The 24,998-nt window shown below is 44.9% G+C and overlaps 1 protein-coding gene across 5 annotated transcripts in view; it reads right to left on the bottom strand.

Moving 5' to 3' along the window:
- Nucleotides 1-24,998, bottom strand: part of SHANK2 (SH3 and multiple ankyrin repeat domains 2) — a 531,815-nt gene that overhangs the window by 361,336 nt on the left and 145,481 nt on the right. For all 5 annotated transcript variants that reach the window (XM_044270326.1, XM_044270322.1, XM_044270325.1 and 2 more), the window contains exons 7-8: nucleotides 18,736-18,903; nucleotides 2,946-3,062 (exon numbers count right to left, since the gene is read on the bottom strand). In XM_044270326.1, coding sequence (XP_044126261.1) covers nucleotides 2,946-3,062; nucleotides 18,736-18,903 — 285 coding nt within the window. The remainder of the gene's footprint in view (nucleotides 1-2,945; nucleotides 3,063-18,735; nucleotides 18,904-24,998) is intronic.

The raw sequence follows: 24,998 nt of genomic DNA, 5'->3' as shown, positions 1-24,998 counted from the left end.
AATGTATAACAGTATTAGGATGAATATAACATGCTTTTGTGATACTCTGTCATGAGTTGATTATGCAATATGTGTCTATATGGGGCCACCCAGTGGTTGTAATGTAAATTGCAGCTTGTCAAGAGTTTTGCTACACGTCGTGTTAATATATTGAATTGTGAGACATTGTAGTCCTTTTCCGAGTTTTCAAAGATTTTACTACTAATGGATAGGATAGGTCATCAGTATCTGATCAGTGGGGGTGCGAAACCCAGGATCCCAGCCGATCAGCTGTCTGAGAATGCACCGGCGTTCCTGTGAGCACCACTGCCTTCTCACTGCTTACCAAGCACAGCGCCGTACACTGTATAGTGGCTGTGCTTGGTATTGCACTTAGCCACATTCACTTCTATGGGGCTGAGTTGCTCCTCGGCTGCATGACTGATGAACATGGCGTCACTGGCCTGAGGAAAACTGCGAGAAGGCTGCGAATCTCACAGGAGCGCCGCTGCCTTTTCAAACAGCTGATCGTGGGGTTCCAGGTGTCGGACCTCCACCGATCAGATACCTGTCATGCCCTGCTCGGACGGTCTGCGGAGGTCTGTCAGATTGGCAGCACGTGTCTAATAATTTTTTTTGTTTTGGAATCGTGCTGGATCCGCCTTCCTTCAGGTGCTCTGGGTGGGGTCATTGGCTTAAATTGCTTTCTCAGTGCGGGTTACAGAATTCAGTCTGGCCTTGGATTCAAGGAAGGAAGGATTTTCTGTTCCAGCTCAGATAAGTTTGGTTTCTGTTTTTGTTATTTGCGGTCTAGGCTGTTTGTGTGTCTTCTGCCCCTTCTCCCCTTTCACCATCTCAGGGATTCTAGGGTATTTGCAGTCCAGGCACGAGGACACATTATTCCTACCTTCAAGGTCTGAATGTGGGCTTAGCAGCGTAGGGAGAGAAGTCAGGGATTTGCTAGGAGGTGACCTTTCCCCAGCATCTCGCCTAGATACTTGTTTATTTGGTATTTATTTTGTGTATCTGAGATCCAGTCCGCCGTGACAATACCAATGACCTATCCTGAGGATAGGTCATTAGTAGTAAGGTCTTGGAAACCCACTCTGACCACCTAACTGTTTTGCCCGAGTTCAGCTCGGGCTGTGGGAAAAGCAGTTAACTGTTCTGCCCGAGCTGAGCTCAGACAGTAAGTGGAGAGGGAAGGCTAATTTAAATGCTGCTATTTCCTGAATAGTAGTAGCTAGAAACATGCAAGCTGGCTTTCATACAAGACCAAATTGATAGCATTAGTCCAAGCAACAGAGGAGATATCACTGTTAGAAATCGAGTCGGGAATGATCACAGGTAAAACCTACTTTTACTTTCACTTTCAGCAGTATTCATTGCATCCCTATTTCTATCAGCGATATCTTCCCATGTCCTTAACATATTGCTGTCATTCTAAATGTCAGCTTTCAAACAATACCAAGCCCATATCTCTAACTGGAACAAAACCAGAGATATGAGCAGTTAAAGCACCTGCCCTCCCCACTCAGTCCGGAGGACAATGAGGGAGCAGTTGCAGAGCTGACAGGCTGCAGGAGGAGAGAAAAAAAAAAAAGTAAAAATATATAGAAATGTGGAATTAATTTACAGACCCACATAATAAAATTACGTTATTTTTACCACACTGTGAACACCGTAAATAAATTCCACAAAATAATGTAAAAATTGCTGCTTTTTAATCTTTCCCCCTAAAAATGTACTAAAAGTTATTTATTACACAATATAGACCCCAAAATGGTTCCTAAAACACATCCCGCAAAATAAAAATAAAAATTTAGAAGAAAAAATTTAAAAGTCATGACTGCTAGAACACAAATGGGGAAAAATATTATTGGTCCTTAAAGCGAACCTTTCACCTGCATTTCACTTAATAAACTATCAAAAGTACCTTATAGATCATCCTCATTGTGTTATCATACAGTCTTGTCCCGCTTTTCTGCCATGTATATGCATGAAATAGACGGGATCGCGCTGCTACTGAGGCCGACGGCGCATGCGCCGCCTGTACAAACGCGGTCCCGGCGACTGAGCCGGGTGTCAATTAGACTGCATAGAGGCGGGGTTAGGGCAGGGGAGGGCTACCCCCTTGACTTCTATCGTGACTTGTGGAGCTGGAGAAGAGTACTTTATAAGGCGATTTTTTTCATGCATATACATGGCAGAAAAGCGGGACAAGACTGTATGATAACACAATGAGGATGATCTATAAGGTACTTTTGATAGTTTATTAACTGAAATGCAGGTGAAAGGTTCGCTTTAAGGCTAAAATAAATTATGTCACTAAGGGGTTAAAAATGCAATAGTGTCCCCTGAGTTGTGCACCAACAAGATTTACTGCAGACACACACAAAAAATCTAAAATAAAAAAATGTGACACTTTTGGCAGGGTTTTTTCCAATTTTAACGTGACTGTTAGGAGGTTAAAGGGTTTGTACGGCTTTGTACGGCCATGGACCTGAGGAGGGAGGCATACTTACCTGCTCCCCACAGAGCGTTTTTGGCTCTTACGCTTCCACCACTGTGTTTGCTGCACTCCAGGCTCTGCTTGTAAACTTCTGGCATAGATGGGGGTCATGGTGCTTCTGCAGCCAATACCTGGCCATAGTAGTGAGATGTCCCTAGGGGGACACATCACTATAGCAGTCAATCATTGGCTGTAGTGGCACCACATGACCTAAATCCATTCTGGAAGTTTACAAGCAGGTAACAGAGAGCAGCAAATGCAGGAGTGGACTGAAGGAGCTGGAATCAAGCAGCAGGGAGCAGGCGTTTCCTTCCTTTCTTAAAGAGCAGGACAACCCCATTAAAGGGGTTTCTGAGACTTAACCATTGATGACCTATCCTAAGGATAGGTCATTAATAGAAGAAGTCCGCATAACAGAATACATGACATACAGCAGTACAATCCTGCCACTTACCTCATTATACAGGGCACAGATGTGAAGCGCGGTGTTTCCAGAAGCGTTCTGAGCCCCCATGTTGGCTCCATAGAACAGTAAGTGTTCCAAGTGTTGGTAATGGCCATATCGACATGCCTGTGTACCACAAAAAAAGCTTAGCAACAGAGAAACCCAATAAACTATGCAATGCAAAATGTGCCTTTAATTTATAAGTTTCACCTTTCAAGAAGTGCACTGACACAAAGGTGTAACGTTCACACCGCTCCTCAAATCTCTGTCCATATCACAGGCCGTCCTATCCTCCTGATCTAATCACGAGACAAGTAGACTTAGCAGCTGTAAACTGCGGTGAAAACATGTTTAGGGACTAAAATAAAGAACAGTATGGGGTCACTGGTTGTGGGCGAGTACTCTATGGTAGTAGATTAGAGACAGGGATCGTTGACGTGATAAAGAGCATCTGTCAGCAGTTTTGTACCTATGACACTGGCTGACCTGTGACATGTGCACTTGGCAGCTGAAGACATCTGTGTTGGTCCCATGTTCATATGTGCCTGCATTGCTGAGAAACATTTAGTTTTAATATATGCAGATGAGCCTCTAGGAGCAACGGGGGCGTTACCATTACACTTAGAGGCTCTGCTCTCTCTGTAACCCCCAGACGAATGTACGCCGAAACACGCGTTGGGGTCGCATCCACCGGTGACCACAATTGCAAATGGGTGAGTTTGAATATATGTATTTGTTTTTTATTCTCTGGTCTGGACACAGTTATTTCTGTTCCTGGCACTATTTGTAGCTATGTTGTTTACAGGGTACTATCCCAGTGGGTGTAGTCCAGACCATACATCATAATATACACACCTTTCCATATTCACCCCCATTTGTAAGTTATGTGGTCTCTGGAGGATGCTTTTTCTGCCACCTGTCCTTGCATCATGTGACTTTAATTAAAAACTTTTTCTATGATATTTGTATACACAATAAATATTTATTATATTTTATGGGTACTGTTTTGGGCTAATTTCTTCTTTGTAGGTTGTTTTCAGTTTTTGAGCTGGTACCTTGGTTACCATAATAGATGCAGGTAGTGCTCAAGCACAGTGTACTGTACACCCGTGATTAGGTGTTCTTATTAGTGCTTGGCTGTAATTTTTTTGTTTTTTTTGTTTTTGTTTTGTCTCTCTTTAACTGCCGCACTCTCTACACTTTGATTGACAGGGCCAGGCAGTGAAAGCATCATCACCCCTGGAACTGTCAATCAAACAGCAGAGGGCGGAGCAGTTGCATAGAGAGCAGAGCCTCTAGGTGTAACGGCAACGCCCCCATTGCTCCTAGACACTTATTTGCATATATATAAGACTTAATTTTTCTCAGCAAAGCAGGCATATGAAAACAAGGGACCAACACAGATGCCTTCAGCTGCCAAGCGCAAGTGCAACAGGTCAGCCAGTGTCATAGGTACAAAACTTCTGACAGCTGCCCTTTAAGGCTTGTTTCACATCTGCATTTACGGCCAGGAACAGCCTGCAGGATCCGTCACCGCCGTGGGCTCCCGAAATTTTGTCTGGACACATTTACTATAATGGGGACTGACAAAAAATACTAAGAAAATAGATTCTGTTTATTTGAATGGGATTCTTCTGGCGTCAAGTGCATGGTTTTCTGCAAGCCCCATTCATGTAAATAATTTAACTGCATCAAATCCTCTGTGTGTGACTTTACCCTAACTTGAAATGATTGCCGCCATGGAAGACTACAATTGATCCTGATAAATCGGTGAAGGTGCTGAGCGCATATTAACCTGTCACTGGTTGAAGTTCTTTACTAAGCATTCAATACTTTAGTAGTTATTCAGCTTCCGGTATTTTAAGCTGCATGCAGACTGGAGGCACAAGTTGTCCAGAACCTTGAGACCTGACGGCATAGATGCATTGGAGGATGGCAGTGTCTTATCCAATACATCTCTGATGGTAGGTCTGACATAAGGAGCAGAACTACCGACGGGGCCCAGTAAAGAGCCCCTCCAAACTAGACTAGACTAATGCCCAAGAGAGGCACATATATATTTTCTTCTTTTTTTCTGGTCTGAGATCTAATTCATTTTAGGGTCTTGTCTGGGGTCTGATTAATTTTAGAGTGTGCTTTGGGGTTCTAAATTAAAGGGAGTCTGTCAGCTGTTTTGACCATGCTAAACTGTTGTCAGCACTAGGTAGGGGAGCCACCTTGCAGATTCTTCTCTTACAAGTGCCAAGGAGGCAGAGTTTTGGTGCGAAGTGCACTCTGCATTGAGCTGCTTCACAACCCCTCTGCTTTTAGTGACAGCTGTAGCGGTCTCCTGGTTGGATGTTGCAGCTGTCACTCAGGACAGAGGGGAGGGGCTGTGTCACGGAAGGTCTACAGAAAACTAGAAGACACAAAATGAAGATCCGACTGACTGGATCCAACACTAAGGAACCAAAGGGTAAGCCCTGTAACAGCCCTAGCTCTCTCCCTTTACTGCTCAGCCTATGCAAAAATCTGTATGGTAGATGATTGCATACCCTCGTTCCTCGACTGTATGACACCTGAGCACCCTATAATAGTGAGGGGACACGACCACCGGCTCCCTACACTTAATACGGAGGGAGTCAGGGTCACCTAGGATCCAGCAAACAGGAAAACACAAATTAATGAACAAAATTATCTGTAGAAGAATCAGTAGTAGCATCCAGCATGCACACACTCCAGGAAGTTGTATAAACCGCAAAGTGATGCAGTATGGGAGGGTATTTAAAGGGATGCAATCAGTGCAACTAGATGACAGCTGAGAGAGGGAAACGAGATGAGAAAACGAAAGCAAAACAAAAGAACCTCAAGCAGGAGGTTCTGAAGAACATCTGTCAGAGCTTCTCAGATGTCTGGTGGTGACAGGCTGTCAAGCAGCTCAATACAGAGTGCATTTCACACCGAAACTCCACCTCCTGGACACTTGAGGAAAAGACTGGCAGAATAAAATTTCACATTCACACTACTCTTTATAATAAAAGATCCATGTGTCCCTGTCCTCCACAGCCCCTACCTAGTGCAGTCAGCAGTTCTGAATGGTCAAAACTGCTGACAAACTCCATTTTATCTCAGATGCTGGTCTGAACTTTGATTGTTTTTAGGGGCTGATCTGGAGTCTAGTTAGTTTTAGGGATCTGGTCTGGGATCTGATTCAAACTAAGACGTCTGGTTTGACGTTTGAACTTCCTTTAGAGGTTTGATTATTTTAGGGGTCTGGTTAAGGACTTAAATTATTTGTAGCTTCTGGTCTGATTTATTTTAGGGGTTCGGTATGGCATATGAGTTAATTTTAGGGGATGTACTGAAGTCTGAATTAATTTCTGAAGACTGGCTTGAGGTCTGAATTAGGTTAGGGGATTGATCTAGGCCAGTGATGGCGAACCTTTTAGAGAACGAGTGCCCAAACTGTAACCCAAAACCCACTTATTGCCAACACGGCAATTTAACCTGAATCCTACAGTCCAGTGTATTATATCTTCCATGTACTTTATCATTTAGCTATAATATCCTGCCTACATTCAGTGCGCTGTTTGTGCTGTTCATAGCGCGCCCTGTGCCGATGAATGGCAGGAAAAGGCAAATTGGTATATCATAGACTATTTCAAGGGTGCAGGTGCCCACAGAAAGGGCTCTGAGTGCCACCTCTAGCACCCGTGCCATAGGTTCGCCACCATTGATCTAGGGTCTGAATGAGTTTAGGGGTCTGATTTGTGGTCTTAGAATAGTTTAGAGGTCTGAACTGACGTCTGAATAAGTTTAAAGGAGTTTTTCAGTTTTTTTTTTATACTGATGACCTGTCCTCTGGAAAGGTCATCAGTATCTGATTGGTGGAGGTCAGACATCCGGGACCCCCGCCGATCAGCTGTTTGTGAAGGCAGTGGCACTCGCAGTAGTGCCACCGCCTTCTCACCGCTTTCCCTAGGCCAAGTGACGTCACGTTCATCGGTCACGTGGCCTTGGCGTAGCTCAGCCCCATTACAGTGAACAGGGCTGAGCGTAATACCAAGCACAGCCGGTATACAAGGTGCAGAACTGTGCATGGAAAACTGCGAGAAGGTCGTGGTGCTCACAAGAGTGCTGATGCCTTCTCAAACAGCTGATCGGTGGGGTCCCGATTGTCGGAACCCCACTGGTCACATACTGATGAACTATCCTGAGGATAGGTCATCAGTATAAAAGACCTGGAAAACCTCTTTAAACTTATTCAGACCTCTAAACTATTTTAAGACCCCTAAAGTCATTCGGACCCCAGATCAAACCCCTAACCTAGTTCAGATCTCAAGCCAGACTTCAGAAATTTATTCAGACTTCAGTCCAGCCCCTAAAATTAAGTAACTTTAACAAAACGACATCCTTACTGGTTTGTTCAGCTCGGACCTTCACCTGACTGCAGATCCAGGTAGGTAGACTTTTACTCTCTTACTAAAACTAGTCTGGCACCCTTATGTTAGCAGCGCTTACATTTTCTTCTAATGACTGGAGCTGTCATGCACTGTTTATTAGCGATGTAGCTTAGGAGCAGGAGAGAATTGCTAGATATCTCGAGTTTATGGCAGTGTTGCTGTGAGACATCTGCACCAGTAGAGGCTGCCAGAGGCCCAATGTACAGAAGCAGGGGAACTCGCGGAACAGCCTAGTAATTCATCATTAACAAGAAGAAAGTCAGTCAGTGTGATCATTGTCTCCATCACAAGCTCAGCGTGCAAAGACAAGTCACACAGCAGTATAAATGTTTTATTTAGATGCTGAATGGTACAGACAGGTTCAAGTTGACGACCATGGAAGTCCTGTGCCGTGAACAGCAGGGATGGAGTGCTCGTGAGTCAAATACTAACATAAGAAGGCTTCAGAAACACTAGTGCCGAGTCTCATACTTCCAGCCACCTATGCTCAGGTGAACATACTGCACGATGAAGTGAGGTTCCTGATTAACCAAATATTTTATTACTAGCAGAAGGACCCGGCTTTGAACGGGTACATTTAATCTATTTCATTTAATGTTTGTGTGTGCCGTTAAAAGATATTGACAGTATCCACTATAACAGTGACATCTACAGTACCCCGCCTCTTTAACAGTGACCTCCACAGCAGCCTGCTGTCATGGTGGGGAGTAGGGGAAACTCCCCACCGAACACAGTGGAGAAACGGGGATGACAACTAGGCAAGGAGAACGGGGACAGAGCAGGAGAACTCCTAATGCATCCCTAATCCTTGCCCTGCTCCTATCTGTATGAGCAAACCCAGATGGTGGGAGGGCTCATACACAGGAACCTCTGACCCTGAGTCGCCCTGAAAATCCCTGGAATAGAGACAGGGCTGAGACGACCTGTTCTTCCAAGACATGGAAGAACAGGAGTATCCACTGGCCTAGATGCAAGGAAAGGGAAAGACAGAACAACCACTCGGTCAGCAGGTAAGAGCCCAGAACAACAAGCATTTACCTGCCACAGCGACAACAACTGGAACCCATGCATCTGTACTGGAACCTGAACACTAAACAGGACGCAGCACAAAGCAACAAACACGGAATCCAGCAAATCAGTAACTGCCTGGGCCCCCATGCGGACAGGGTGCATGGCGACCACCCGGTAGAGCTGCTCACTCACTTGTTGTTCCCCCTCGGGAAACTCAGGAGCCCTCTTACCGAAGGCACAAAACAGACAGGGAATATGTCTAGTATCCATGCAGGACTATACACACCAAAGACAGACCAGACATGGAACAACAGCTAGACCTACAACACCAACCCGTACATACCACACTACACATAGACTAGGGGAAGGCGACATCGAGATGACATTGATGTCTCACTTGGTGGCCTTCAAGGACTGGGCAGATGGAACACCGAGGACAGGAGCATAGCTCCAGCACCAACAAAGGCTGGAGGACAACTGACTCCAGCCTACAAGCCACAGGCAATATAAACACCAAGTGACCACACCAAGCCAGGTAGTTAACCCCTCCAGTACACACAAAGAAGGAACCAGGAGAAAGGAGGAAAGTACACACTAACGTGTCACGGGGAACAACAACAAGACCGAGACACAGCCATGACACCCGCCCACTTAACAGTAACATCCAGAGTGCCCTCCTCTTTAACAGTGACCTCCACAGCGGCCGCCCCTTTATTAGTGACCTCCAAAGTGCCCTGTCTCGTTAACAGTGATTTCCACAATAACCCGCCCCCTTAACAGTGACCTCTACAGAGCTCTGTTCCCCTAAATTGTGACCTCCACAACACACCCCGCTCCCTTAACAGTGATCTCTACAGCACCCTTAACACTCACCTCCATAGCGGACCGTCCCCTTAACTGTGACCTTCACAGTTCTCTATCCCCTTAACAGAGACCTCCACAGCATCCCGCCCCCTTATCAGTGACCTCCACAGCATCCCGCCCCCTTATCAGTGACCTCCACAGCATCCCGCCCCCTTAACAGTGACCTCCACAGCAGCCCGCCCCTTTAACAGTGACCTTCACAGCGGCATCTCCTTTAACAGTGACCTCCACAGTCCCCCGTCTCCTTAACAGTGATTTCCACAACACCCCGTCCCCTTAACAGTGGCCTCTACAACAATCTGCCCCTTAACATTGACCTCCATAGCGGACCGTCCCCTTAACTGTGACGTCCACAGCAGCCTGCCCCCAGGGTGGCCAGAGGTCCAGTTTTAGGCCGGACGGTACGGATTTCCGACTCCCTGTCTTTCGTCCAGCGCAGGGCCTGGACGGACACAGGGATGTTCTTTTGAACAGTTTACTCTCAGACAGCAGCACTGTGCTATCTGAGAGTGAGCTGCAGGGAGAAAGTCACCCTTCCTCCCACCCCTGCAGCTGACAGAAGTTGATTTTTACCTTCATTTTTTCAATCCCCGTCGGCTGCGGAGTGGGCGTGGCTTAGCAGGGCCTGGGGGCGAGGGTTTTAAGTCAGTCTTTTCAGGGTTATATATATATATCCACGGCACACTCGTGTATTTTGCTTAATTGAATGTAATTTATTGTTTATCAACACCAACTTTGTATTTCATATCATGGAGGCGGGGCCTGAATGACCACCCTACCTGCCCCCTGAACTGTGACCTCCACAGCACTCCGCTCCCTTAACAGTGTCAAACACAGCGCCCTGCCCCTTTAAAGCTGACCTGCAGCAGTGAAGAAAAATGGCTGGGTTGTTATGGAAACCTGGTGTAAAACTGTGTGTATGTGGAGACTAAGGACCTGATCTTCTATTGGCTGAAAAGGGATATGTGACCGTGTGTATGGCAGTTGGGATGTGACGAGAAAGACCTGCAGGCTTCTATTGGCTAAAGTAGGTCATGTGATGGGCCATTTATTTTTTATTTTTTGGGGAATATCTCAGGAACGGTACGTGCTAGAAAGTTGAGACCTGGTCTAAAACCTTCCTAGACACCTGATGTACCTGTGTACCAAATTTTGTGATTGTAAATGCAACGGTGCAGATTCCATACATACACTCAGCTTTATATATTAGATACTGTAACCTATAACCCAATGAAAAACCACAGCCGTGAAACACTAAGGCAGTGCAATCTGCAGGCAGCATGATATAGAGCAGGAGGAGCAGAGCAGATTAAGGCTACTTTCACACCAACGTTTTTGCTGGATCCGTTATCTCTAAAATAGCCAAGACGGATCCATCATGAACACCATTGTAAGTCAATGGGCGCCGGTGTTCCGTTATATTTCCCTACCTCGTGAGATTTCCCTACCCTCGTCACTCCCGGCCGCACCGGACATGACGTGAGGAGGTGCGTCGGAAGTGTGGCACGCCGCGCAGGCGTACAACGACAGAGTAGGGAAATTTCACAGCAGAGTTAGCTGGACACCGGCCGACACTGCACATGCACCGGGAGCCCCACCAGCGGTTAGGGTAGGGAAAAATTACGGGCCAGTGCGCAGGCGTGGTGATCGGATGGATGTTCTCAGCTGGACACCGGCCAACACTGCGCATGCGCTGGTAGCCTCACCAGCTGTTAGGGAAAACAAAAATTACGGGCCAGTGCTTTTTTCCTACCCTAACCACTGGTGAGGCTCCCAACGCATGCGCAGTGTCGGCCAGTGTCCAGCTGAGAACATGCATCCGATCACCGCGCCTGCACACTGGCCCGTAATTTTTGCTGCACATTAAATCGTTGTTTCTGGGCAGCAAATTGTGCAAAATTACAGGTTTTACAGTCTTTTCCCATAGATAGATAGATAGAGATATATATATATATATATATACAGTCATGTGAAAAAATTAGGACACCCTTTGAAAGCATGTGGTTTTTTGTAACATTTTTAATAAAAGGTTATTTCATCTCCGTTTCAACAATACAGAGAGATTAAAGTAATCCGACTAAACAAAGAAAACTGAAGAAAAGTCTTTTCAAGATCTTCTGTAAATGTCATTCTACAAAAATGCCTATTCTAACTGAGGAAAAAGATAGGACACCCTTGCCCCTAATAGCGAGTGTTACCTCCTTTGGCTGAAATAACTGCAGTGAGACGGTTCTTGTAGCCATCTACCAGTCTTCGACATCGGTCTGAGGAAATTTTACCCCACTCCTCAATGCAGAACTTTTTCAGCTGTGAGATGTTTGAGGGGTTTCTTGCACGTACAGCCCTTTTCAAGTCACCCCACAGCATCTCAATGGGATTCAAATCTGGACTTTGACTTGGCCATTCCAGGACTCTCCATTTCTTCTTTTTCAGCCAATCTTTGGTTGATTTACTAGTATGTTTTGGGTCATTGTCATGTTGCATGGTCCAGTTCCGCTTCAGCTTTAATTTTCTAACTGATGGTCTCACATGTTCTTCAAGCACCTTCTGATACACAGTAGAATTCATCGTGGATTCTATGATGGTGAGCTGACCAGGTCCTGCTGCAGCAAAGCAGCCCCAAACCATGACACTTCCACCTCCATGCTTCACAGTTGGTATGAGGTTCTTTTCTTGGAATGCTGTGTTTGGTTTACGCCAAACATGTCCTCTGCTGTTGTGTCCAAATAATTCAATTTTGGACTCATCTGTCCAAAGAACATTATTCCAGAAGTCCTGGTCTTTGTCAACTTTATATCTGGCAAATGTCAGTCTGGCCTCGATGTTTCTCTTGGAAAGCAAAGGTTTCCTCCTTGCACACCTCCCATGCAAGTTAAACTTGTACAGTCTCTTTCTGATTGTAGAGGCATGTACTTCTACATCAACAGTAGCCAGAGCCTGCTGTAGTTCTCGAGATGACACTTTAGGGTTTTTGGAGACCTCTTTTAGCATCTTGCGGTCTGCTCTTGGGGTGAACTTGCTGGGGCGACCAGTCCTGGGCATGTTGGCAGTTGTTTTGAAAGCCCTCCACTTGTAGACTATCTTCCGGACAGTGGAATGGCTGATTTCAAAATCTTTTGAGATCTTTTTAAATCCCTTCCCAGACTCATAGGCTGCTACAATCTTTTTTCTGAAGTCCTCTGACAGCTCTTTTGCTCTCACCATGGTGCTCACTCTCACTTCAACAGTCAGGAGCACACCAAACTAAATGTCTGAGGTTTAAATAGGGCAAGCCTCATTCAACATGCAGAGTAACGATCTACTAATTATGTGCACCTGGTGTGATATACCTGTGTGAGATCTGAGCCAATTTAAGAGGGAATACATGTGAGGGTGTCCTATCTTTTTCCTCAGTTAGAATAGGCATTTTTGTAGAATGACATTTACAGAAGATCTTGAAAAGACTTTTCTTCAGTTTTCTTTGTTTAGTTGGATTACTTTCATCTCTCTGTATTGTTGAAACGGAGATGAAATAACCTTTTATTAAAAATGTTACAAAAAACCACATGCTTTCAAAGGGTGTCCTAATTTTTTCACATGACTGTGTATATATATATATATATATATATATATATGAATCTGCTCAGCTCCTCCTGCTCTATAACATGCTGCCTGCAGATTGCACTGCATTTTGAGGTGACTTCTTTCTCTTTAAAGATTAATCAAATTCATTGTGAGATATTTAATAAACTTGGCTCAAATTACAGCAATGCAGACTCCTGCAAAACGAACGATAAACCTCTCCCAAGGCAAATTAGAAAAAAAAAATCTCTCATTACATAATCATTAAAGGGCTCTTCTCAGCTTGTAAGGTGATGATGTCTTTAGGATAGGGTTGTCACGATACCAAAATTTTCAATACCACACGAAAAATAAAACACCAAAAGAGCTGCGTGCATTCCGCATTTTATGGAACATCTGGCCAATAACAGAACAGTCTTAGGGTCCATTCACACGTCTGTTGTTTCTTGGCTGATCTGTTCCGTTTTTTGCGAAACAGATCTGGACCCATTCATTTTCAATGGGTCCTGAAAAAAATCGGACAGCTCAATGTCTGATTTTTTTTCAGGACCCATTGAAAATGAATGGGTCCAGATCTGTTCCGCAAAAAACGGAACAGATCAGGAAAGAAACAACGGACGTGTGAATGGACCCTTACCCTGGTTTTGGGAGGACAAGGTGATAAAAAATGGCAAAGAGGAAAAAAGACAATGCAGCAGCACCCTGCAAATCAGATAAAGTACAACAATGCCATAGTCACTAAAATTATAGTGCTAATGCTACACTTATTTATAAAGTGAGATGCTTGGCCAATGCATTTTGTACAAAACCAAGTCTTACTACATTCATTGGAAGCTGTCTGGCACAAGGAAAGGTATAGAGTGGGCTTGGCATGCATGTTGGTACCTGCATCCCTTGTAATGGAGGCCATTATGGCACCAAAAATGGTAAAAGGCAGAGTGGACCCAGCATGCATGTGGATCCAACACTCCCCGAACTTTATGGTGGCCATTGTGGCGCATAACAGGTAGTATTTAGTGTTAGGACTAGTGTTGAGCGAACTTCTGTTTTAAGTTCGGCGTCTAAAGTACGGCTTCCGGTTAGCGGAGAATCCCGATAAGGATTCCGAATTCCGTTGTGGTCCGTGGTAGCGGAATCAATAATCAGCCATTATTGATTCCGCTACCACGGACCACAACGGTACTCGGAATCCATATCGGGATTCTCCGCTAACCGGAAGCCGAACTTTAGACGCCGAACTTAAAACAGAAGTTCGCTCAACACTAGTTAGGACCCGTCTAACAGAGATCGCCTTGACGTAAGGCAGATGGGCTCAGATGGTTTTGTACAAAATGCATTGGCCAAGCATCTCACTTTATAAATAGGCGTAGCATTAGCACTATAATTTTTGTGACTATGGCATTGTTGTACTTTATCTGATTTGCAGGGTGCTGCTGCATTGTCTTTTTTCCTCTAGGTCTTTGGCATGGCAGCGTGCACCTACGCACTGGGAGGTGATGACTAACCCTCTTTTTTTGCAAAAAATGGCAAAGGCCGGCACGTGCCATGTTCTCTAAGACAGTGTTTTCCAACCAGTGTGCCTCCAGCTATTGCAAAACTACAACTCCCAGCATGCCCGCACAGCCAAAGGCGGACAGTCCAGGCATGCTGGGAGTTGTAGTTTTGCAACAGCTGGAGGCACACTGGTTGGGAAACACTGCTCTAACAGATACTAGGCTGTGCACTAGCGGAGCCTAGTATGGGGAAATGGCAAATTCCGATATCGGATCGATCTGGGTGTAAAAGTATCAATTGGGTATCAAAAGTTTGATACCTGGTGCAACCCTACTCTAGGATAGGTCATAACTTTATGATGGGTGAGGGTATGACCTCTAGGGCCCATACCTATAGAGAATAAAGTGGCAGCAGTGGTAATTTAGGGGTCCTACTGTGCAGGGGCACTGGTGCCGAAGCTACTCAGGAACAGCTGATCGGAGGAGGTGAGGGGTGTCGGACCTCAGCCAATCAAATATTGATGGCATATCCTGAGGACAGGCCATTATTCTTAAAATCCTGGACTATCCCTTTAAGTTTTAATTACATAAGACTGCAGAGGGGTTGCCCCTGCTGCGCTCCCCCCAAAAAGAGCGGCCATGTAATACACGGTACCATGTGTCCTGAGCAGGGAAAACCCCTCTATAATGTCCATATGCCATGATATATACACATTATATTTTGAATAGATTTCAATTATTTATGTATAGATATTTAGTGGGCGAACATTACAAGAGCAGGAGATCATCGCCATCCAGTTCACCGTCTACGCTGATCCTGCCATGAAGCAAAATTCTGTGAGCGACTGTCTCTCTTTTTTATTCCAGTCCTGAAAACCTGCCAGCATGTAAAATGGCACTTGGCATATTGTAACTGTGGGTATATTGAGCCCTATTAGTTTCACACGGAGTATCTGCCGTTAATGGACGTGGATGGCGAGAGCAGGCGGAGGACTTGGCAGGACATGGAGAGAAAACGATCCCATTAGCAGTGGATTCCTTGTGGTCCGGGGCTGAGGAGCCTATGTGTTTAATTAAGAATAAATTATGTTGTTATAGCACAAGACAAATTACCGGCATTTCCCGTACAGTGACCCAGCATGAACGCCTATGTGTCTTCGCTGGAATTGACAGTAATGGCCAATATGTAATTGTCTCTGCGGCCTGAGAATAAATCTTGGTGCAAACCAAGACATGTTATCTAGTTAAATCCATGAGTAAATACTCCTCCATGTACATAACGGTGCATTAAAAGCCCCGATATCCGCAGTCATGTCTACCACAAAGAAAGTGACAGCAGCTGATAATGCTTCTTTACTGGTGCACCTCATGTAGTTGCCATAGAAGAAGCCCGGCATACAGATGAATAGGCCGTGCTGATTTAGTCCTCTGTCAGGGTAATGGCAGAATGACAAAAAAAAACATAAAAACTCATTCAAAACAACAGAATAACAAGAATATATACCATAAGTCACCGAGGCAGCCAGTAAGATTAGACAGCCTATAGATGGGTGACTTTTACTACAAAGGCCCCCCAAAAAATGACAAATTCAGCCAAAAATAGCTTAATGTGAATGGAGGCCTTAAAAATACAGCAGCAACCTTTGAATCAAAGGTATAGTTGGGGGGTAACCAGGGAGAAAGCTGTGGTGGTGAGATTACAGAGGAGACACAAATGTTAAAATAGAATTTGGACGTTGCTGGGCCAGTACAGCATTCAAGATTTCTGATCACAGATTTCTCCCTGAGAAAAGCTGACGTCTCCTCCTCTCTGTACCGATGCCATCTACTAGCAGGGCGCAAAATCAGAACGGGGGACACAGCAGGGCAACAGAGCAGCCGATCTGAAAAATAAAACCTGACCCACAGTGCCAGGTACTTATATTGTAATGTCAGTACCGATGAAAGGTCCTCTTTAAAGGGGTTGTCTCACTTCAGAAAATGGCATTTATCATGTAGAAAAAGTTAATACAAGGCACTTACTAATGTATTGTGATTGTCCATATTGCCTGCTTCGCTGACTTAGTTCATTTTTCCATCGCATTATAAACTGCTTATTTCTGCAGAAGCGCGTATAGGCACGCATGCACAGTAGCTCCCGTCCCAACCCCTTTGTATCTGCGCGGCAGGGGTGGTCGTAACTAGGGATTAGCAAATAGACTTCTTCGGAAGTTGATTCGCATAAAACTTTGTTGTAATATAGTATGGAGCGGGAGCTCCGTACAGTATTAGAATGCATTGGCTCCGATAAGCCGAAGCTGTTACTTCGCAAAGTCTTGCGATACTTTGTGTAATTACTTCGTGAATTAATTATTACTGTAAAAATCCTTGATACCAAACTCAGAGCTCCCGCTTCATACAGTATTACAACAAAGATTTATGCGAATCGACTTCGGATGCTTCATCCGGAGTCGATTCGCTCATCCCTAGTCGTAACCCCTAGAAACAAGCAGCATATAATGTAATGGAAGAATGAATCCAGCCAACAAAGGAGGCAATATGGACAATCACAATACCCTAGTAAGTGCCTTTAAATCATTTGCACTCATGCCTTTCCTTCCTCTCGCCTCACCATGACAAACATTGGGTCATTTAGACACCCCAGAGGCAAAAAACATGGTAAGTATAATTTCACTAGTTGCCTGCAAGAGTAGCTTGCAGCTACCCACCAACTCAGACTGCTAGTTCACAAGCTAACACATGTATTCAGAAAGGACTTGTGGAATCAACCAAACAAAGGGGGAGAATTATCATTCAGTTTGCACTAGAAAAGTGGCTTTAAAAAGCTGCAAACACATTTAAAAAAAAATAAAAAAAAAGCAGCGAGTTCCTTTTTTATGCCGCCCTCACCAATTTTCCTAAAGGGTGGCGTAACCAGTCACAGCAACAAATTTATCTTCCTTTATGCCAGTTTTCTGGTGCAAATGAAGACAGAGATCTACAGCAGCTAAGAGTTGCCATAGATTTCTATTTAGGGTTATGGACTGCTGGAAGATGTGCCTACACCTCATCATAAATAAGGCGCATTCTCCGGCGCTGGTCTTGATAAATCTACCCCAAAGAGTTCTTCACCTTATGTGAACCCTTCACGAGTATATCACCCACCTTGTAGTTAAGCAGAAATTAAATTTGAGCTTCCAAAATAACCAGTATCTTCAGTGTTCGTTACCTCACAGGCTCCCCACCATAGCCATAGCTTTGTCACTTTCATCACCGATTCTCTCCTCTAAAACGCCCTTTACACGGGCCCAGAACCTTAAAAATGATTGCTAATGAGCATTCATAGGCGTTCTCGTCAGCGATTATCTGGTGCTGTAAATGTACCGCCAATTACCCGATGAACAAGCAAAAAGCTTGTTCATTGGTTAATCCGATCGTTTGTGTGGGCTCAAAAATCGTCGTTTGGTGGCAGCAGATTGTGCTGTGTACTGTAAACACGATCTGCGGTCAGCAAACAACAAGTCAGTATGGGGACGAGCGATGGCATTAGCTATCGCTTCTCCCCATACTCTGGAGGAGATCACTGAATGTAAATGCAGCAATCTCCTCCCCCAGCGAACAGCAGATTGTCGGAAAGGAGAGCTTCCTTCCAGACAATCTGCTGTTCTGTCGTTCTGTGTAAACCTTACGACAATACCTAACAGGTGACTCGTGTGCCCTTCTCCCTTCTTTCCACCTCCATGCCAGTCTTTTAATAGGGAGAACATTGCTCCTTAAATTATGAAAACTGAAAAGAAACGCTCAATTACTGTATTAAAGAAGTCTTGAGTAATAACAAAGTGACACCTTTATTGTCACAGACTCTAGCACAGCTGGTCCTAAGCCGTTCTGACCTACACTCTCAAACCCTTCGCTTCAGAATATGTAATACTTGTCTTTCTAACTTTCTTCAAAAGGATAATTGCTTCACGCAGTGACCTTGATGTCTCTCTTCTCCCCTTCCTAACGTACTCTTCTCAGTCTGCCTCTAAGTAAGGAGTCTTGCCTAGCGCCAGCTTAGCTAAAAAGTCTTCCAAGGCAGAATGAAACCTGCATTTTGTCTCAGAGGTTGATGATCTCTAGGTCCATTATGCTTTAAAGTGCATGTCGGTTCAGACAGGCTGCTGTGTATAAGAAAAATCCTTTCACAACCTCACCAGGAAATCATCGCATGAGGAGCTGATGCAAGAACAGTATAATTATTTAAATGACCAAGTATTATTAGATAACTTCTGCACATATACTGCAGCAAATATGTCTAAGTAAGGGGGCACCCCAGAGAACTTTGTAGCACAGACGTGTTGCAGATGATTCTAGAAAAGTTGCATTAATGTGTTAATAATACAAGACTAAGTTTAGAAGATTGATTTTATGGAAAATCACGCTGCAATACGAAGCCCAGCTCCTCACCTGGTGGATCTCCTGCCAGCCATTCTCATCCTTGCATCCAACCATGGAGTGTTCATGCAGCAACAGTTCACAGCAGTAGGGGTCTCCACCCACCATGGCGGTGTGGTACAGGGGGGTCAGGCCTCGGCTGTCCTTGTAGTCAGGGGAAGCTCCTAGCTCCAACAGAGTCTGCAAATGATGGTACATAATAAATGGTAAACCTGCCATCAATCATCCCTACAAATACATATATGCTATAACAGCGACATAGAATGGAGCGATGTGTGGACCAGGGTTACATCCCAGAACAGGCCGGCCAGAGACTGGATGCAGCTGTGTAGGATACAGTCTGAAGACGCCCATACACCTTCAATAGCTGTCAGTGGAACAATCATACAGCGGATAGCTATGATTCCTGTGAGTGCCACGGCTTTCTCTAGGCCAGTGATCACGTTCATCGGTTACGTGGTTTACGCATACCTAAGTCCCATTCAAGTGAATGAAGTTCAGCTGCGATATCAAGCACAGCCACTATGCAATATACGGCACTGTGCTTGGTAAACTGCGAGAAGGCCGCGGCGCTAACCGGAGAATTGTTGCCTTCTCAAACAGCTGTGGTTCTGGGTGTTGGACCCCCACCAATCAGATACCAATGACCTATCCTGAGGATAGGTCATTGGATAAGGTGTAATTAGACCTGCCGAAGAGCGGTAGATTGTCGGCTGCTCGTCAAATGGAGGTGAAGCGATCACTTCTACAGTATCAGGATGATCGGTCGCATTCTTTCTGGCCAGCATATCGCTGTTTAGACAGCACGATCTGCTGCGCAAAACCAAAAATCTAGGTGCCTGCACGAACGACAGTTTCACCTTCAGGTAATCAGCTGCACCTTTAAACAGGCAGATTGTTGGGAATGTTCGTTTCCGATGATCTGTCCGATTATTGCCCCATTTAAATCCACGTAAAAAAGTCAATTTTATTCTAGGATTTTCCCACTGATAGCCCAACCCCCAGGAAAGACCTTCAATATCTGACATTGACACCCCGCAACCCCACCGATCAGCTGATCCTGAGTAGCTTCGGTAGCAGAAATTGTACCAGAACTACACAACTCCGTCCACTGAGTAGTTAATGGAGCTGGATGCTGCAGTACTGCTCGCAAGCTACAAGGTCACAGCTGATCCGAAGGGGTGCAGGGTGTTGGACCCACTCAGCTACAAGGTCACAGCTGATCCGAAGGGGTGCAGGGTGTTGGACCCACTCAGCTACAAGGTCACAGCTGATCCGAAGGGGTGAAGGGTGTTGGACCCACTCAGCTACAAGGTCACAGCTGATCCGAAGGGGTGAAGGGTGTTGGACCCACTCAGCTACAAGGTCACAGCTGATCCGAAGGGGTGAAGGGTGTTGGACCCACTCAGCTACAAGGTCACAGCTGATCCGAAGGGGTGCAGGGTGTTGGACCCACTCATATAAGATGCTGATGGCCTATCCTGAGGGATCAATAGTAAAATCTTGGCGGTTGGATGAACAGCGTCATTTACCACAGCTAACATTTACAATTCCTCCATACTGTCAGCTGAACATGCGTGTGTTCTCAGTAAGAAAACGGATGGAAGCTTCTGCCAAAGAAGTCATCTTGCTGAAATCCAACATGCCTGATCCTAATCTCATGCATAAAATCCCATCAGGGAAGAGTTGAGAGACCCCTGTACACATTAGATAATGGGGTGGGCCCGTAGGGTTTGGCCGACACACATCTACACATATATATAGCTGCTTAAGTACGTGGTGCCTATAAGGGGACACACAGTACCTCTACTGTGCCACATCACAAAGCCAGAGGCACTTAAAAGCAATGAGATGGAAGAAGTCACTAATTTAACGTGCCTCCATATGAAACCAGAGGAACACGGAGGCAAACTAAGGGATAATAGTAGTTTATGCAATAGAGATCCACAATATGTCCGTGGATATGAAATCTTTGCAAACTTTTTTTGGGGGGGGGAGGGGACATAGAAAAATACATCTACACAATAAATATAAGGGTCCCTCGATCTTCCATTTTATATGATTTCCTATAAATATCTATTTACAGAGATGTCGATACACAAATGTAAATGCCTGGTCAGGTGGCCTATTTCCCAATACCGAGGGACAGGCTGAATAATGCAACAGGGAGGTGCAGTCTCTAAACCGGGGGACCTAATTGCATGGAAACAGTAAATCCATTTAGTGACCCTAATCTGTTCGGTGGGCGCACTGTGATCTGCCATATAATGTACCTGATAAGAGCTCAGAGGCCAAGTAATTTGCAATTTCCCTTTTTTTCACCAGGTGCATTCAGAGCATAGGACATTGAAATGCAGAATATTGCCAGTAACACTGAGCTAATGGAAGATTTCAAGACAGGTGACCCAGTAAAGTGCAGAAATATATGGAATTAAATTCAGGCCACGAGAAACCCTGGAGGGGCACCTGATACTCAGAGATGAGAAACTGTTTGAGAATGCTCAGTGACACGACAAGTTACCCGAGGGTCAGCAAACCGAAAACGATGATATAACAGGAGAGGCTGATAGATAGATAGATAGATATATAGATAGATAGATAGATAGATATGAGATAGATATAGATGATAGATAGATAGATAGATAGATAGATAGATAGATAGATAATAGATATAGATAGGAGATAGATAGATAGATAGATAGATAGATATGAGATAGATAGATAGATAGATAGATAGATAGATATGAGATAGATAGATAATAGATAGATAGATAGACATAACAAAATTTCTATCTGCCCAGATTCCCCCAAACACTGCATATTTTTGCACCATAAACCTGTTTTTCGGGTCAACACTTTCCTTCCCCTATTCTCGGCACCACTGTATCACGGCAGGATGTTTAGATACAGAACTTCCTGTTTTCGGCAGCTTCCTGTTGGGTTTTCTAACCAATCCCAGCATGCTTTGCTCTGTAACATTCCGCAGGGCTTGCTCTGCCTAGCTAAGGCTACTTTAACGCCAGCATTTTTTATTCAGGTTTTGGGATCCGGCAAAGGATCTCAAAACCTGAAAGAAATGCTTCCGTTTTATTTAATACATCCGCATGCATCTGTTTAATCCGGATCCGGTTGTATTAAATAGAAACTGAACAAACCATTGTAAGTCTATAGGCGCCCGATCAGTTTTTTCCATTGAACATGACATTGATCTTCATGCCGAATCCGGCTTGTTCAGTTTCGCAGACTGGACATAAAACGCAACAAAACGAACCTGATGCATTCATTTTCTCCCTATTGACAATGAATGGGGACAAAACTGAACCGTTTTGGCCCAGTTTTGAGATCCTCTAACTTATCTCAAAACCGGAAACCAAAAACGCTTATCTGAAAGTGGCCTAACATGGAGAGGGGAGATGTAGGGTGCGTTACTACAGCAGAAGGAATAGTGTGGCAGGAGGAGTAAGCCTTGAGAAACAGTACAGAGCAAAGCATGCTGGGACCCACCAGGAAGCTGAAGGAAAAAGGAAGTTCCTGCCAGGATGCAGTGATGCTGAGGTATATAGAGCAACAATATGCAGTGTTTGGGGTACACTGGGGAGATATAGAAATGTATTATGAAACCTTAGAACTCCTTTAATGTACTTTCACACAATTTCATTCAATAGAGAATCACTTCATTTAAAAAAAATCTGCCTGCATCCAAATGAAAAACAGCTGTCAAGTCATGCCAACTGGAGGTTTCGCATCCACCTAAGTTGCAGTCCACTAACTTTTGTCAGGCAAAATCCATCCCTGGTAATAGAGACTCAGAAGACAGCAGCGAGAAAGCAGGCATGTCAGAGCTAGCCAAGAGCCTAAGCCCAATAAAATAACTGCTTCTACGCTGCTTCTGAACATCACAGGAGTGCCCTGCCTTTCTGTCAATGTGATCTCTCCCTCCTTATCTATTCTGTAAGCTCCGAGGCTAAAAACAAACAGTGAGAAATAAGGGAAAGGATGTCACAGCAGTACAATGCTGGCAGAAGGGAGAGGCCCATGTTTCTGGGTGAGATGCATCTAGCTGTGCAGCTGAAACAGGGAATAATATGGCTGAAGAAATATTAGGGAACAGTCAGAACGTCACAGACAGATAGGATAGAGATTAGGAGCAAAAGGTTTAGCTCACAAAAAAGCAAGAGGTTTGAAGGATTGTCTGCGGGAGAGGTTGAGAAAGTTTGACTTTTTAGAATCCAGAGCTCGATGAAATAATACACTGTCTCTGCACCAGCCTCCTGCTGTGCGCATGGGGTCTGATGGAAACCCACAAAAATGAGAAACGCTGCATAAGTTTCTGTTCACACCTCCGTTGTCATTTCCCGTTTTCTGTTCGGTCATAGAAGCAGAAAACCAAAAATGCTGGAGTGCTGGAACTGTCACATGATGGACACGAACTGCATTGACTTATAAAGAGATATGTTGTGGAATCCGTCATTTTTCTAAAAAAAAATAATATATTTTTCCCAGCAAGTATGACAGAGTAATGGAGGCTCTGACACAGATATTAACAGAGCCGGAGCAAGAATGAGTTATACCCTCACTGACTGCAGGCACAGATCTAGGAATATAAAAAATGCAGAACCACTGCCACTTCTCTGTAGCCACAAAGAGGCAAAGAGAAACTGCGCTTTCCCAGGCTAGGTGTCCGTGTACCACATGGCGGGTGAGTTTTCCAGCTCTGGGAACATTGGGGTGATTCGCCATTTACTGATTGATTGATTGAAGCGTTTCACAGCTTTTAAGAGCTGTCAATTAAACTGATATTTTGATGACTGGCCTATGTTCCATCATGATGACAGGTAATCAGCCGGGAGTGCGTCACTGCTGGGTGCGTGTAGAGCTGTATGACCCCGGTGAATCATCAGTATAAGGTTTACTTCACTCGCATGATGCTTACAAGACATTTATAGATTTTGGATTAGACACAAATGTCTGATCCCGAGTTATGGCTTATATTATAGTATTGCGCAGCCGTGCGAGCCTTCATTATGTAGATTGTGGGTTCTTCTGCTTTGGCGACACTGACACAATGTGGCATTAATTGGGGGGTATTGTTCTCTCCTAGATTTAGAAATGTGAGCAATCACTCTATATATTATTATAATTAATATTTGTGTCCTTGCACAAGTATACACTGTATCACAAAATATAATCTCTTTTACTAATTAATGGAGACTTGAATAAAGTGCAGAAAATGAAATGAATGTGATATGTAGTAAGTGACGTCTCCCCTTTTTGATGCTGTCCTATATTCCTTAGGCCATAAGTATAAGATATGAGTCCTTTTTCATATTTTATACATTGCTTTTGAGTGGTATGTTCACCACTGAAACCACATTTCTTTACTTAAAGGGGTATCCCCATCACAGACCATGGGGGCATATTGCTAGGATATGCCCCCATTATCTGATAGGTAAAACAAAGCTGGCAAAGTGGTGGCCGTCAGTGCTGGGTCCGGCCCCCACCAATCGTTCCTATTGGCCCACCGAAAATAGCCGTGCGCAGCTATTTTCAGAATCCCCATAGAAATTAATGGGAGCGCACCACGCTGGAACTGCCGCCGCTTCCATTAGCTTCTACAAGGCCAATGGAAATAGCCTATTTTAAGCAGCCCCATAGAAATTAATGGAGGGCAGCCGCGCATGCACGGTGCGCCCCCCTTCACTTTGCCAGCTGGGTTTACGAGCAGGTCCCATTGTCTGAGATGGGAAACCCCCTTTAAGGACTTATCCCATGTAGTAGGGGATTATTCATAGACCCTACAGGGAAATTTCCGGTGGGCAGATACCCTGGGGGGGGGGGGGGTAACAGAAAGTAAATTTCAAAAGTAACTTTTTTCCGTGCTAATAGTCACAATTAAAGGGATATTGCTAGCGTATGTTGCTAAGATATTGCATCACTCTCTGATCAGTGGTGTTCTGACCTTTCTTGAGAATAAGGCTACTTTCACACTGGCGGCAGCAGGGTCGGACAGGCTGTTCCAGCGGGGGAACAGCCTGTCGGATCTGTGCTAGCGATAGCCCACCGTGCCGCCGGAAGTCCGCTCCAGACCCATTCACTAAAATGGGGGCGGGCCGGAGGTCCGGTGTTCCGTTAGATTTCCCTACCTCGTGAGATTTCCCTACCATCGTCACTTCCGGCCGCACAGGACATGACGTGAGGAGGTGTGCCGCGCCTCGCACAATGGCGGGGTAGTGAAATTTCACAGCAGCGTTAACTGGACACCGGCCGACACTGCG

Source organism: Bufo gargarizans, chromosome 10, assembly GCF_014858855.1.
Source record: "Bufo gargarizans isolate SCDJY-AF-19 chromosome 10, ASM1485885v1, whole genome shotgun sequence".
Classification (NCBI taxonomy): Eukaryota; Metazoa; Chordata; class Amphibia; order Anura; family Bufonidae; genus Bufo; species Bufo gargarizans.
This window is presented reverse-complemented; position numbering and strand designations above follow the sequence as displayed.